Below are 14,675 nucleotides of genomic sequence, written 5' to 3'. Positions count from 1 at the left end.
ACCTAGGTACCTACCCTGCCTAAGGTAAGTATCAAGATACCTCACCTTTACCTGTATATGGGGACATCAATACGCGTTTTCGACCAGGAATCAACCGCCAAGATGCTGAAGTTGAACCATATACTTGAACCAGATGTTCGCCGTTAATCCTATCAGTATCGAGAAAAGCATCGTTCCCTGCGCTAGCTGCGGCTTCTAACTGGCTTGAGATAGTATCCAAGACAAAATGACAAATACGTCACAAACTTGATCGATAACCTAGGTCCCTACTTAGGTAGATTCCTCCTCGATAACCAATAAAATGGTGTTGGTTTCGTAGAGGCTGACGTTATTACCGGGACTTTGGCTGATTATGAAAGAAAAGCAGGTTGGAATTCACCGAATAGCTTCCAAAGTGCACTCATGTAACATGAGCTTCACCGATACTCTGCATGCACACTAACTTGGGGAGGTTGGGACCACAAGCGATGCTGTAGGTAGCTCAACGAGGCAAATACGTAGCACTCATCACCATATCCTTTCATGAACCAAACCTTGCTTTCCACGTGGCACACATACTTCACCGGGATGGAAGGCTCCTATGGATTGTTACATGATGGGATAATCTGAGAGCACCTAGTGAAGTAATTATCATCCGTCTTCTTCCATATCTGAGATAGCAATGAGCTGAGAGACCTCTACCTCAAAGCGCAGAGAAAGATATCAGAACTTGAATAACTTCCGATGAACATTCTGACCAAACTTGAATTAGATTCAAGATTCTGGGGAAGGAAAAAGTCGACGATTTTTCGAGTTGCGATTATACCCAACTCACCTTCGCATGATTTGAAACACGGGCGATCCATGCAGGTCATACAATAGTATTAAACTCTAAATTTGCAACGTAAATAAAGGTCTGTTCGAATAGCTCCTCGAAACCTTTATGATACGGGCCCTTTTAAAGTCACCAGCAACCCTGGATCATTGCAACTCTTCGATGTACCGACACAAGAACGCTAACAAAACACTAGCTGCAGTAAAGTTTCCCCTGAAATAAAAATAGCGATGATTAAGATCATTATACAGTCAAAATCGAGTCTGAAACCCTGTCTGAATATCCAAAGGTCTTCGAGGTACGCGTTTGTAAGCTGACTGAAGATGCTAGACCGTTTGTTATACACCCAAGGTAGGAACTACCTAAGTAACATCAGTAAGTTAGTACGTAGACTCTGGAAGCATTGGATGGCAAAAAGTCGAACTGTCGTAGCAAACTTCCACGAATTCAGCACAGCACTTGCTTGCTCCCGATAATCTTGGCTGCATAACGTCAGGTTTGATCTCATAAATCCTCGCGTGACCGACTACGCGATCAATAGATTTTGCCTCTGATATCAGTGTACATACCATACAACTGTTACGATGCGATCGCCAGTGACACAGCCTCGTTGCAGTTACCTATGTCAACGACGAGACGTGATGGGCTGCAATTTTGCTCCGCGTCTTTCTTGGCCTGACCCTCCAGCCTCTCAGCGTGGAGGGATAGGAAACGTGCCTCATAGCACCATGACGAAAGATTGGCGCCATGGTTAATACAATCGTGCGTCGCCCGCCTGAAGATCACTCCTATCAACAACCCCTGTAAGCGGGATCGTTTCCTACTCGGTAGTGAAGCCACGGAGGCTTAAACAATTTTGAGACGTCTGACGATGGGATCTGCGCTTTTGAGAATCGCTTGCTGTTGTTTGTTTCGTGCTCCGGGCTATCACACAACAGGGGCAATCCATTTGTTTGCTCGATGATACAAAGGAGGCACTATTTATGGCTCCTCTGCAGAAATCGTTTCTGGATACGTGCAAAGGGAGCATGTATCGACGAACAAATTGCCTCTTACGCCTCTCATGCCACGCGGCATTGTTAAGTAACTCCCGTTCCGAGCTGGAGGTGAGATTCTACTAAACCCTGGCTTTGGACTGGCCCTGCGCCACAGCACACATGGGCGGGTTTCAATGGCCAGCATCTTCTCCAAGGCATGGGTCTGGATGGTTGGGTTACCTCAATCAGGGTGCTGGCACAAGGTGCTAGAGTGGTTGTACCGCGCCAGCGACAGCGTTGCAGGTGAATCGTGATGAGACAGAGAGTTCCTCAAGGAGCTGAAGCCCCATATTGAGGTAACCAGAGTGAGATGTTTAGATGTAGATGGTGCCTAAACAAGGCAGTTTAATGGGGCTTTTGTCATAGCTTATATCTAGCTCGAGTTATCAATCGATGATGGAGGAGGTTTCAATGTGCGTCGTTCTCTAAACTTGCTCTACTTCCCAACGGCACCGCCGCCTCGCCCCAAAAAAGAACCCACTCGCACTGCGTTCTCCTTCATTAGATTTCGCCATCACTACCCAGGTATCTTTTAACTTTCTTCTCCCTAATATCCCACGACACAATCAATTGAGACAATTAAGAGGCATTGCCTTCACTTATTTCAACGCAAACCTTCAGACGATATTTTTTTTTCTTTTGCGCGCTCAGCTTTTGTGCAATTCTGTTCAGACAGAACCTTATCAGTCGTCTCATATCCACGTGCGCGCGCGCGCCGAGAGAAGCAGCATCAAGGAACTCCCCGATTCGCGCCGATCCTTAATTCTACCCCAAAAACAACGACAACAGCCTGCATTGCTGATATTTGATGGCTTCTTGGAAATCATTTTCGGTTCCGTCGTTTCGGCTGACGCAGCTTGCGCAAGATGCATATGAATTGCCCTTACAAACACTCGCCAACACCCATGAATCGCACCCATCGATCGGGCATCTTTGTCTTCTCGTGTTCGAGGCTGTCCTTGAAGTAGTATGTGTCAGTCTACCTGGCTACATCGTTGCGCGACTTGGCCACTTCGATGCCGAGAAGCAGAAATTCTTGGCTAATCTAAATGTGATGCTATTCACACCATGCTTGAGTATGTTCTCGTTTCGCTTTGAACCGATACTGTCTACTAATACCGCTACAGTCTTCACTAAGCTCGCCTCCCAACTTAACGCTGAGAAGTTATCCGATCTCGCTATCATACCGGTCATCTTCGTCGTCCAAACGTTTGTATCATGGGTTGTATCATATGTCGTCGCAAAGTTGTTCCGATTCAACAGACGGGCATCCAACTTCGTTACAGCGATGGGTGTTTTCGGAAACTCCAACTCGTTACCTATCTCCCTTGTCTTGTCGCTCTCTCAAACGCTGAAGGGTCTTCATTGGGACAAAGTTCCAGGCGATAACGATGACGAAGTTGGCGCGCGTGGTATCCTTTACCTCCTTATCTTCCAGCAGCTTGGTCAACTCGTCCGCTGGAGTTGGGGCTACCATGTCCTTCTTGCCCCTAAGGATAAATATCCCGAGTACCGCGAGGAAATTGCCGAGGAAGGCCAGCGTTATCACGATGATGAGAATCATGATGACTACCAGACTGCGCCTCTGATTGATGGCCTTGACGGAGAAACAGAGGACGAGGGGGACAACCACAGCATCGACTCGCAAAACTATGATCCTGCTGGTCGTACACCTGTTGCGAATGCCTCCAAAGTTTCACTGGCAGTCTCTAGCGATGACGAATTTCTGCCCAAAAAGCCGCATTTTAAGAACAGCCAAGAACAAACGGATGTTGTTGCTCCCCTTAATGGAAATGAAGGTGGCATGGATTCCTTCCCCCGTGTCCCGGCATTGGAGGATCAGGATGAGCCCACTGGCATTGCGGACCGTACTAAGTCTGCTATCAAATCGCCTTTCATCCGTCTTGGAAAGGCAACATCCCAAGCCCTCAGCAACTGGTACCAGAAGTCTCCAGCTCTTGTCAAGTCTTCTTTGAAATTTACGAAGCGTATGGCTGGGAAATTGAACAACTTTATCTGGGAATTCATGAACCCCCCTCTCTGGGCTATGCTGATTGCTATCCTCGTCGCCTCTATTCCGGCTCTTCAACGACTCTTCTTTGAGGAGGGCTCCTTCGTCCAGAATAGTGTGACCAACGCTGTTCGCTCTAGTGGAGATGTCGCTGTCCCACTGATCCTCGTTGTTCTTGGCGCTAATCTTGCTCGTAATACCATGGCTAAGGATGAGGCTTTAGACCCTGAGGAAGAGCGCATCGGCAACAAACTTCTCATTGCCTCCCTTCTTTGCCGTATGGTTCTACCAACTGCCATCATGGCTCCTATGCTTGCGCTTATGGCCAAATACGTACCCGTTAGCATTCTTGACGATCCAATCTTTGTTATTGTTTGTTTCTTGCTCACGGGAGCGCCCAGCGCGCTTCAGCTCGCTCAAATCTGCCAAATCAACAGTGTATTTGAGAAGACAATGGGCAGAATTTTGTTCCAGAGCTATGTCATCTGGTAAGTCATGACACCTGATACTCGGTGTAATTTATCCCGAATTGCGCTAACGTATGCAGGATTCTTCCCTCTACTCTTATTTTGGTAATGATGGCCCTCGAGGTTGTTGAGTGGGCTCGGTGATGCGCCTGCCTACATACACTAGACGGAGAAGTGAACTGACCATGTTGTTCATGCGTCAAATGCTATTTGTCGAGTTTATTTGATCTGTCTTTACAGTTGTTTGTCTGCAACGGCGTTGGGTGGCTGGAATTGATTGGCATTGGGGAAACCTTACAGTGGTATGGCCTTGCGGCAATCCGAGGGTTCACAAAACCCTGCCTGGGGGAAGAGCGATATGAATCGAGCGTTTTTTGTCTGCTTTTGTTTCGTTCTGTGACAACGGCACTGGTCTATAGGAGTTGATCTAGCTAGTACTTTGTCTGGAATACCTGGGTCTTGCGAATGATCGAAATATATAATATTCTCCCCAAGTGTTATTCAACTGTGTTTATCCTCAATTTGTGTTTATCCCACTGCGTTGTCTTGCGACCTGATCCAATCTATTGGATCTTAAGGTTCAAGGCAGCTGCTGTGTGATCTGCTGAGACTTAATATTTAGGTTATTGTGTTTTTTTTGGCGTAGTGTATGACGCCTTATATTGTGTTGTGTTGTGTTGTGTTGTGTTGTGTTGTGTTGTGTTGTGTTGTGTTGTGTTGTGTTTTTTTTTTTTTTTTTTTTTTTTATAAAAAAAAAAAAAACCTAAAAAACTCTTATTGTGTTATCTTGCTTGCGTGCCTTTGGCTTCACCTTTTGTGCTGCTAGATTGGTATTTTGATATTGAAATATAATATTCTCATATTGGATTGTTTAGACGAACAAGGCAGCTTGTACTGCATCTTCGAAACCGATTGCTAAAGTACAATAATGAGGCTCTGGCCAAGGATGTGCCGGCTGTAATATAATCATTCTCACTGGGTTCCATTGACCAGGTTACCTTCTGGGACGATTGCCCAGTCTCTCACGGTGCCCTTCCAGTCACTGATGCGTACGTCCTTGATATCGACCGAAACAACTCTGACTTCCTCACCAGCTACAAAGCAGTTGCGACCTCCATCCTCAACAGGTCCATTGTCCCGCTGGAAAGGCTGGGCTGCGGACTCATCGAAAGTATTGTTCTCCAGATGCTGCTCGCGATAATATTTTTCCTCCTCTGTTCCGCTAGGCACTAGACGAGCGGCGCCTCCTATGGTCGCACTGATGCTAGAAAGTGCTGAGGTATTGAGGTTCAAGAGGAGTGAAGCGAGACTCGATCGGTGCTCTGGGCCAGGAGAGCCACCAGACGGTCGGCGGCCGTGAGTAGGTGGTCGATGGGAGACCCCTGAAAAGATGGTCAGTATGTTTGGAGTCCACCAGTCTCGAACATGAAGACGCGACTTACAATCGTGGACAAGAAGGGATACATTGGGGTTGGCAACCAAGTTGGTGGTCTTCCGTGATGCCGGGTTCGTTGTCATGATGATGACGGGGTAATTAGAGTAAGGTGACGAGGGAAGATATGTGTAATTCATTAGAGAGACGTGCGGCACGTTATCCGTGCATGTTGCCAAATGAAGCTATATCGATTGTCAGCCTTTGATCTGCGATGGGATGTTGGTGGTGCGGGGAAAGTCTACAAATCGAGCGTTGTCCAGGCATTGTACAACATCCGGCGGAAGCGTCGAGGTCGTTTGTTTGTGGGTATCGCCCTGAGAGGCTTCGGAGTTGAGAGGTATTTGATCCATGATATAATGGCTGAATGATGATTGATGATGCTGAGATACCTTGAGATAATGGAGGGGCTCCAGGGCAGCTTTGCTGCACGGTACGTTCCGCAAATCCCGGTCACAGCATCGGCTTAGTCACACAGAATCGAGGGAATGTGACGTAATGACACTGAGCGTGCTTTCCCCAGAGTTCATTCGAGCTAAGCTTCTAAATTTGCCGTCTGGGGAAGGTACCTAGGTACCGGTTACTTGCGGCTCCTCACGGTCACGTCTGTCCTTGCCGACTTGAACCTTCAAAGCCGACGGCATAGCACATTCACGGCATTAGGGACGGCTCATCATCCGGGACGGAGATTTACAGTCGGTTTCTCTCCTTATTTATGTCAGTGAGAATCATTTTGAACTTCTGTCAAGCTGCATACTGCTCCTTGATTTCATACTGGGCGCTTCATTAACCCCATCGCTCATCATGCGTTCCACACTTCGTGCAAATCGTCGACTTCCTTTGAAGCCCCTCCCTCGATTCCTCTCAACATCTGCCCCTTCAAGCGCTTCTGCTTCTTCAGAATCTGCACCAAAGCACACACCCATCAATTCTGTCCTTATCGCCAACCGCGGTGAGATTGCCATCCGTATCAACCGGACTGCTGAGCGCCTTGGCATTCGGGCTACAACCGTCTACACAGATGTTGACGCTGGTTCATGGCATGCTTCTTCGGGGTTTCAGTCTTTGGCGCTAGGCCCTGCAAACGCCTATCTTGATGGTGAGAAAATAATTGCTCTAGCGAAGCAAAACGGCATCCAGGCACTCCATCCCGGCTATGGCTTCTTGTCCGAAAACTCCAAGTTCGCAGAGCGTTGCGAAGAGGAGGGTATCGTGTTTGTTGGGCCACCCGCTACTGCCATGGCCGATATGGGACACAAAGCCCGCAGTAAAGAAATTATGACAGCTGCAAATGTTCCCTGCGTCCCAGGATACCATGGAGCAGACCAGGGCGAGCAAGAACTCCTGGAGCATGCCAAAAACATCACTTTTCCGGTGCTTCTAAAGAGTGTACGAGGAGGTGGAGGCAAGGGAATGCGGATCGTCCTGACCGAGGAGGAGTTCTTGACGCAACTTAGAAGTGCCCGTGCCGAAGCCAAGGCCTCATTTGGTGAAGGAGGCGAGGTCATGCTGGTGGAGAAGTATATCATTCGACCAAGGCACGTCGAGGTGCAAGTATTTGCCGACAAATGGGGCAATACCGTCGCGCTAGGTGAGCGAGATTGCAGTGTTCAGCGTCGGCATCAAAAGATCCTTGAAGAATCTCCAGCTCCAGATCTAGATCTGGCAACCCGACACGATCTCTGGGACAAGGCAAGAAAAGCAGCGTCGGCAGTTGGCTATGTCGGCGCTGGCACTGTTGAGTTTATCCTCGACAAGGATACCAACAAATTCTATTTCATGGAAATGAACACTCGACTACAGGTGGAGCATCCTGTCACTGAGATGGTGACTGGCCTGGATCTAGTCGAATGGCAATTCCGAGTTGCTGCAGGCGAAAAGCTTCCACTCTCCCAGGAGGAAGTGGAAGCACAGATGAACGAGAGGGGCGCCGCCATCGAAGCACGGATTTACGCCGAAAATCCTGAAAAGGGCTTTATTCCCGACTCCGGCAAATTAGTGAGGGCTTATCTCCCTACCGAATTGCAGAACGAGGATGTTCGCCTGGATTGGGGATTTCGATCCGGTAATACGATCTCCGAAGCATACGACGGCATGATCGCCAAACTTATCGTACGAGGCGATACGAGAGAACGTGCTATCGCCAAATTGGAGAGCGTTCTACGCTCATACGAAATTGTTGGTGTAGCTACAAATATCGAATTTCTCAAGCGACTTTGCGAGACTGATGCCTTTGTGGCTGGTGACGTGGAAACGGGCTTCATCGACAAGTGGCGAGAGGAGCTTTTTAAACCCCGACCTATTAAGAATGAAGTTGTGGCCCAAGCAGCCCTTGGGATGGTCAACTTTGAACTTCGAAATTCTGGACCCCATGGCTTGACACTTGGCTTTGGCGAGACCAACAACATCGGGGAACGAAAGCTAAGCTTTAAAATTCTTGATGGGTATAGCAAGGAAGAGGGCGAGGTCGTCGAGGCCAGCGTGACACAGACAGGTCATAACCTTTATAACATTGCTGTCCACCGAAAAGGTGACGAGACACCTCAAGTGTTCACAAACATTGCCTGCCAGCCAGAGCCAGAGGGTGAAGTGATGAAACTCGAGTCATACTTCCCCCTTGAGCGCATTCAATCGTCCGTGGTCCCTCAACACACAGACAATGACACAAAGGTTACTGTTTTCCAGCATGGCGTGAAAACAGATCTTGTCCTTCTGCCACCCAAGTGGTACGAGAAGGCTCTTGGGCTCAAGGAGTCAAGCGCCTCAGTTGCAGCGCCGATGCCCTGCAAGATATTGAAGAACGAGGTAGTGGAGGGTCAAACTGTGCAAAAGGGAGCACCGCTTGTGGTGTAAGTACACATTCCCTATATGCAGAAATAGGCTAACAGGCTCTCAGAATTGAATCAATGAAGATGGAAACTATTATTCGGTCGCCGCAGGATGGCGTAATCAAGAAGCTTGCACATAAAGAAGGGGTAAGTTCCCAGGGCATTCCTTTCTGATATCTCATCTAATGTAATACAGGATATTTGCAAGGCTGGTACGGTACTTGTACTATTCGAAGAAGGCGAAACAAAGGACGGAGAGTCATGATTGATATTGGATACCATGATGTAATGAATTTGGCGTTATTTAAAGGAGATTGAATGATACGCTATCTATTAAAAAGAAATGCACTTGATCCCCTCATGATCTCTTCCCAGTCCTTGGGTCTGTTCCGTTCATAAATATGCCGAGAGCTAATCTGCAATGTCAAAAACATGCGTACGCCTAAACACCGATAACTCCATTAATTGAAATCATGCATCATGCTATACCCCGAAACAATCCCAATAAGCCAAAGAACATATACCCTAACCCAGGTGGGTATGAGGATTGGTCTGTCGTCGTCCTGGCAGAAGTATCATGCCATATGGTTATCTCGTGTGCATCTTGATGTACTCTAAAGGTAGATATCGAGAGAGTTTAGATTGCTTAGCCGCTTGGCGTATTCGTTTCCACCAGTCTTCGAGACGTGCTTGAAACTTTGGGTCGTCGGGCGAAGTATACGCAGTAAGCTTGTTGAGAAGATCCTGAAAGAGATGTCAAAAGGGAGCTTGAGCATAGCACGTCGTGTAAGCAACTTACCTCCTCCAGGGCTAATGTGATGAATCCCATTACGAATGCCACCCAAGCAAGTGTCCCCTTCGTACTCAAGAATTGGTTGCCACCCCGGAATTCAACCGTGCCAGTACATTTACCAGTCTTGGGATTTGGGAAAATGTTCTGGAAGTTCCATAGCACATATCGGTTCCCCTGCATATAGTAGCACAATTCCATTTCAGATGTCGTTGATTTGATCTCTGATGCGACTTGGAGAAGTGAGCCCTTGCTTTTACCAAATCGTATCAGTGTGTCGCGCAACCCAGAACCCATGCTTTGGCTGTTTGGCCGACAGTACTGATTTTCTCGACGAGCTTTGGGGAGGACAGCTGCGACAAATTCTTCATAAACAGCAGATGCAAATGCAATCTTCTTGAGGCCACGTAGGGAGAACTTGTTCTGGCCAGAGACGGGAGTGACATGGACGTGGCCGCCGCAGGAGATATCGCGCTGGGGACTGAAGTGTACACGCATGGCTTCCCAAAAGTCGCCAAGTATGCCACTGACATGTTGCTTGGTATCTAGACGAGGGGAAACGACTTCCATGCAGACTGGGATCCCCTGTTAGTGAACAAACTAAACGGTCCGCTGGTTTCGCGGTGAAGGGGACGACATACCCATGGGACGCTCTCTCTTCAGCGATCCATCTCTAGTGACAAACCATTTACCGCCGTAGTACTCTGGATGTTTGCTGTATTTTGAACAGTCATCGTGCACAGCTTCGATGTTGCGGTTCCGTAGCTTCTGTGCCAATTGTCGATACCAGTCGACATTGGTAAAGCTATCAGCACCACCATAAGGCTTCACCACAGCCTCGATCTCCACGCCGAAGTTGTAATGCCTGAGCTTTGATGCCGTCATGATCGACAAGACGTAAGAAATGTTTAGGGACTCGGAAAAAAAAGATGGTCGAGTTGGCTGGGATCGGGTTGAAGGTGGCGGTTTTGGCCATGCAGATGTATAAGACAACCACCTTGGATTTTGAATTATCACCTTGCTGCAGAGAGGGAGCCGTATTACATGAAGTTGATCACCCGTTTCCTGATACGCTTGTGCCTTGTTCAAAACGTTTGGATACGGCCGCGTGCTTGACCTAAACACAACCACAGAATTGTCAGTTGCTGGCTCTCAGCTTTTGGTCAGTAACACGCTCGCTCGCCTAACATGAGCTGTCATTGTCACATCTCAAAAGTGTCGCCTCGCTTTCAGGTTAAGTACAGCAAAAACCTTTCTGGCCTCGAATGGCGGTGCGGATGCACGGTTTGGCGGGAGCTGTCGTTGTGGATCTGGCCGGGGGCTCCGGGGAGGAATGCCGAGAGACCGGGGCCACGGTACGGAGCCCAACAAGGAAATGGAGGCGGGCTGGGCCGTCTCGTAGCGTCTGAATATTCTGAGGCTATCAAACGACGCCTATTTTTGCCTGCCATTGTAACGGCCCAGACAGTCGGTATTCACGAAAATGTAACCGTGTCTACCCTGCAAAATTCGCTTGTCAGGTACCTTGCGAGTCTTCCCAACGTGGGACGCAACAATTGGCCATGAGTTGGCGTCTCCTCATGTGAAAATCTGACTCATTTGCTGCCCAATGTGACAATAAGGCCCAGTCGGTGACTTGCACAACCTAGCCCACTCCGCCCATTGAGCGCTGCTGGCGCTGAGCACAGCTACTGTACGTAAGTTAGTTTATGCTTTAGTCAAGTCGACGTGGACATTGTTGGCTTGATCGATATTGTTTTTCTCATGTGAGGGAGCCGATTCACATCACATCTTAATCGCCGTTAGCTCACTATCACATTCTCCTACCACAACGAAACGTAACGCAATACACACACACAATACACACTCTTTTTTTCCTGCACCTCACCATCGGATATACGGAGCTTGCTGCCCCCGACAGATCTCCAACATGAATTTACCTGCAGATGAGGCTCAGGCCGACACCGGCCAGTCACTCACCAAATATTACTTTGCCTACGGTAGCAATCTTCATTTACAGCAGATGAAACGAAGATGCCCTGGAAGCAAATTCATCGGCTCTGGGAAGCTGGCAGATCATCGCTGGCAGATCAACGAGCGTGGATACGCCAATGTTGTCGAGTCTCAAGGCCATTGGGTTGAAGGCCTTGTTTATGAAATCAACCCCCGCGATGAGGCTCGTCTCGATATCAATGAAGGTGTTGCCAAGGACGCATATCAAAAGAAGTACATGGCTGTTACGCTGCGGCGTGCTGAAGCTGCCTTGTATCGCCGACCTGTGTCTTGGATTGTCAACAATGGTGGCCCAGACCACGCACGAGTCCTTGCCCAGCAAGGGGAAGGGCAGAGGAAGGCCATCAACCACAAGCCACACTTGGAACAGAACATCTTGGTATACATAAGTCCAAGATACATCGTTGATAGCGAGCCAAAGGAGGAGTATATCAACAGAATCAATTCAGGCATTGTCGATGCCACATCCTTAGGGGTCACCAACGACTATATTAGCAACTGTGTCCGACCATTCATTCCAGCAACGACTGGCCAGAACTCAGGGGACAGAGAAGCAACCGGACCTACGAAAGCTACCACACCACCAAAACCGAAAGTTGTGAGGAAAGTTCCAAATCCCGCAAAAAAGGCGAAGCAACCTGCCCGCGAGGTCAAGCGAGCAACTCCTCCCAGGGGGAGAGAATCATCACCGCCAAACAACAGGGCATCTGGTCAAAGACCCCTGCACCTTCAACATCAGGTGGTTCAAGGCCAACGTTTGACTAGGAACGCCGCATCGAATATGCCCGAGAGGCTTAGGCGGCCTTCACAGTCACGGTCATCAGCACCACCACTTCCCCCAAGGCCACTCGCGCCACACTATCCCGGAAACACTCTACAGGTCCCTGTTTCTGGTCGGCGGCGGCCTGCATCAGAAGTTGGCGCCCCACCACCGCCTCTACCTCCTCGGCCAACTCGTCGAGTTCGCAGTATACCAGTAATTGTTACTCATCAGGAAGGTTATGGTGGTTATTGGTATCGATAAAAGCAATTCTAGCACAGTTTCCTTAAAATACCCAAATATGATATCCTTCAAACAATAAAAGTCGCATCCATGCGTTTTATTTCTCTTCAGTTATCGTTTTTGTCTTCTCAATGCTATTGTCTCTGTTTGCTGACTTCTACGCCTCACAAGAACACAATTCCATAAAACGAGGACTAATATCTTTGTCTGCTTGATGCCGATATGACAGACCCAGCTGGCCCTAAGACAAGTCAGAGCTTAAAAAGGTGTGGGAAAGGCCTGTACTCACTCCTTGAACTTGATGCTCTTGATGAGCTTCGACTGGTTCCCTGAGAAGTTGGCGCATTGTTCCATAGGTAATTCATTATTGTTGGGCCTTGGAGAACATCCCCCCCTGAATTGGTGACGAGAACTGTGGGTTTAGCAATCGCTTTCAGCCCGAGCTTTCTACCACCCTCAACTCTTTCGACGAAAAGTCCAGGAGCTATGTCAAAGAGATATATGACACCGCGGCGCGCTTGAGAAGTTGCCTTTGTTCCACTCAAGTCAAGCATTGCTCCTCCAGTCGCCAGGTTCAAGCATTGATAAACCTCCAACCTCGTCGCAGCTGTACGAGCAGGCCACTTCAATGAAAACAGACTGGGCGCCAGGTGGAGTTGATGAGCAAGATCTGCTGCGGGTTCTACAATGCTTCGACGAATAGAACTATGTAGTTCAGCGGGAGGACTTTTCGGGGCAATGATTGAGAGTAAAGTTGTCAGATCGTCAACGACAAAGTTCAGAAATCTTTGCCGGCGCGTTCTGAAAGATGGTTGGTGAGTCAAGGCAGTCAGAGTCTCGCTTCTCCATTCCCTACAATGAGCTGTATCTTGTGAGATGTTAGCAGCTTGGTATATATATCACGCCTTGAGGTAAAGACAAACCTCTTGGTAGTCGGGACATAGTATTCTCGAGTTCATCAAGCCATCTCGATGTTCCATCGCCCTCCGTATCATCGAGCGGACAATAAAAAGACTTAGAGAATAGAGTAACGTGGAGATAGTTCATGATGACCCCAGTGATGTGAAATTCGTCAGACTGGGTAACACTCAAGCATCGTCTTGACTGTTCCCTGAGAAGAGAAACAAGCCGCAGCCCTTCTGGAGAAGATGCCCTGGCAGCAAGGCGGCCAATTTCCAAATCCTCAATCGCATACGCAGCACGGTTTTCAACCCAGCGCTGGACATTCCCAACTAGGGTCTTGTAGGCTTCTCTCGCCTCTGTCTCTGTGATATCTCTTCTCCTAGGCTGTAGACGAAAGATCTGATCTTGAGCCTCTGCGAGCTGCCGCTGAGTGACCGCAAGTTCTCTTCTGAGAGTTCCCACCTCTACTGCAAGCTGGCCCTTTTCTGTTTCCCGATTTTCAATCTCCTGCTGCCTGGAGTCCAATACATTCTCCGTGAAGCGGCGCAAATGGGTCTCGCTGGCCAGTTTGTCCTTAAGTCCTGGGGTCTGTAGAGATCCTTGTTTCGTGGTATGGTCTTCCTCTTGCTTCTGGCTGTTTTCATGACGAGCCGTCTCCGGATCCATTATGACGGATTGCTGTGTTCAAAGTTGTTATGAGTAACAGCCCAATGAGTAAAGTGAGTCTGTCAGTGTCGCACGTGCGAATCGTTTAGCACCAGAGGTTGACCAAGGATTCGGTAGATTTGTTCTATCAGTCTGGTAAGTCGAATCAAAGGCGACACGGCAGGGTCGTCTTACAGCGTACCGCCAATGGGCGTCGAGTCTGCATGGAAAAGAACTCATCACTCGCAGCCTCACATTGCGGTTGGATATTAGCATGGTTTCGTTTAGGCGCCAGGTGATGGGTACCTAATGCATTCAGAAGTCTTCCAGCTGTACGACATCAAAAGTCGGTCTCGTGTTAGGCCGCTTAGGCGGCCACTGTATGCTCCACTGCCTGGATTTACCAGGGTTACAGCCATTTGTAACTGTGCCGAGTTTTTATTCAAGGCCAAGTCTGCGGTGCCCAAACTCCATCTACCCACTCGATTGAAAGCCCTGTGTGAGGCCGAAGTTGGTGGTCAAAGTGGTGCCCATTGCTCCATAGCTGGTCGGTGAGGATGAGCCAGGCCCAAAGAACCCCAGTCCCACACAACAAATGAGGCCCGAAGAGTCAGATTGAATGGTTAACCATGTCCAAAGTCACAGAACAGATCGTCGGGTGCTGGTGAAGAATGTTCCGTCGCCCTGCTGGTTTCTATCGTAACCAATTGGGAGTCGGTATGAGTAAATTCT

At 48.6% G+C, this 14,675-nt stretch overlaps 6 protein-coding genes across 6 annotated transcripts; 3 read left to right on the top strand and 3 right to left on the bottom strand.

The window, feature by feature from the left end:
- Nucleotides 1-2,659: 2,659 nt before the first annotated feature.
- BKA55DRAFT_502837 (auxin efflux carrier) lies at nt 2,660-4,473 on the top strand (the record flags this gene model as incomplete). Its single annotated transcript, XM_046186958.1, has 3 exons — nt 2,660-2,927; nt 2,979-4,350; nt 4,410-4,473. The coding sequence occupies 3 exons, from the start codon at nt 2,660-2,662 to the stop codon at nt 4,471-4,473; spliced, it is 1,704 nt and encodes a 567-aa protein (XP_046054023.1).
- Nucleotides 4,474-5,100: 627 nt separating this feature from the next.
- Nucleotides 5,101-6,314, bottom strand: BKA55DRAFT_558471 (uncharacterized protein). The gene is made up of 3 exons (XM_046191870.1): nt 6,007-6,314; nt 5,772-5,946; nt 5,101-5,711 (listed from the first exon to the last, which is right to left on the bottom strand). The coding sequence occupies exons 1-3, from the start codon at nt 6,112-6,114 to the stop codon at nt 5,302-5,304; spliced, it is 693 nt and encodes a 230-aa protein (XP_046054022.1). The 5' UTR covers nt 6,115-6,314; the 3' UTR covers nt 5,101-5,301.
- A 1-nt stretch (nt 6,315) lies between these two features.
- BKA55DRAFT_558465 (carbamoyl-phosphate synthase L chain, ATP binding domain-containing protein) lies at nt 6,316-8,917 on the top strand. Its single transcript, XM_046191869.1, has 3 exons — nt 6,316-8,610; nt 8,658-8,736; nt 8,786-8,917. Exons 1-3 carry the CDS (start codon nt 6,566-6,568, stop codon nt 8,852-8,854), a joined length of 2,193 nt encoding a protein of 730 aa, XP_046054021.1. The 5' UTR covers nt 6,316-6,565; the 3' UTR covers nt 8,855-8,917.
- Nucleotides 8,918-9,177: 260 nt separating this feature from the next.
- Nucleotides 9,178-10,264, bottom strand: BKA55DRAFT_535220 (putative amidoligase enzyme-domain-containing protein; the record flags this gene model as incomplete). Its single annotated transcript, XM_046189683.1, has 3 exons — nt 9,178-9,333; nt 9,389-9,954; nt 10,021-10,264. 3 exons carry the CDS (start codon nt 10,262-10,264, stop codon nt 9,178-9,180), a joined length of 966 nt encoding a protein of 321 aa, XP_046054020.1.
- A 638-nt stretch (nt 10,265-10,902) lies between these two features.
- BKA55DRAFT_244538 (uncharacterized protein) lies at nt 10,903-12,502 on the top strand. Its single transcript, XM_046185325.1, has one exon. It carries the CDS (start codon nt 11,310-11,312, stop codon nt 12,414-12,416), a length of 1,107 nt encoding a protein of 368 aa, XP_046054019.1. The 5' UTR covers nt 10,903-11,309; the 3' UTR covers nt 12,417-12,502.
- Nucleotides 12,503-12,589: 87 nt separating this feature from the next.
- BKA55DRAFT_685751 (uncharacterized protein) lies at nt 12,590-13,964 on the bottom strand (the record flags this gene model as incomplete). The annotated part of the gene is made up of 3 exons (XM_046198844.1): nt 12,590-12,636; nt 12,685-13,263; nt 13,319-13,964. 3 exons carry the CDS (start codon nt 13,962-13,964, stop codon nt 12,590-12,592), a joined length of 1,272 nt encoding a protein of 423 aa, XP_046054018.1.
- Between the last annotated feature and the right edge of the window lie 711 nt (nt 13,965-14,675).

This window comes from Fusarium redolens (assembly GCF_020744475.1).
Source record: "Fusarium redolens strain MPI-CAGE-AT-0023 chromosome Unknown BKA55scaffold_3, whole genome shotgun sequence".
Lineage (NCBI taxonomy): Eukaryota > Fungi > Ascomycota > Sordariomycetes > Hypocreales > Nectriaceae > Fusarium > Fusarium redolens.
The sequence above is the reverse complement of the archived record's forward strand: the minus strand, read 5'-3'. Positions and strand labels throughout refer to the sequence as shown.

What these genes read in the sequence shown, in the direction of transcription:
- BKA55DRAFT_558465 (XM_046191869.1), top strand. Translation starts at nt 6,566, where the DNA reads ATGCGTTCCACACTTCGTGCAAATCGTCGACTTCCTTTGAAGCCCCTC. An exon ending in AAGGGAGCACCGCTTGTGGT is followed by an intron (nt 8,611 to 8,657) that starts GTAAGTACACAT and finishes ACAGGCTCTCAG; the next exon opens with AATTGAATCAATGAAGATGG. An exon ending in AGCTTGCACATAAAGAAGGG is followed by an intron (nt 8,737 to 8,785) that starts GTAAGTTCCCAG and finishes AATGTAATACAG; the next exon opens with GATATTTGCAAGGCTGGTAC.
- BKA55DRAFT_244538 (XM_046185325.1), top strand. Translation starts at nt 11,310, where the DNA reads ATGAATTTACCTGCAGATGAGGCTCAGGCCGACACCGGCCAGTCACTC.
- BKA55DRAFT_558471 (XM_046191870.1), bottom strand. Translation starts at nt 6,114, where the DNA reads ATGGATCAAATACCTCTCAACTCCGAAGCCTCTCAGGGCGATACCCAC. An exon ending in GCCTGGACAACGCTCGATTT is followed by an intron (nt 5,947 to 6,006) that starts GTAGACTTTCCC and finishes CAATCGATATAG; the next exon opens with CTTCATTTGGCAACATGCAC. An exon ending in ATCCCTTCTTGTCCACGATT is followed by an intron (nt 5,712 to 5,771) that starts GTAAGTCGCGTC and finishes CCATCTTTTCAG; the next exon opens with GGGTCTCCCATCGACCACCT.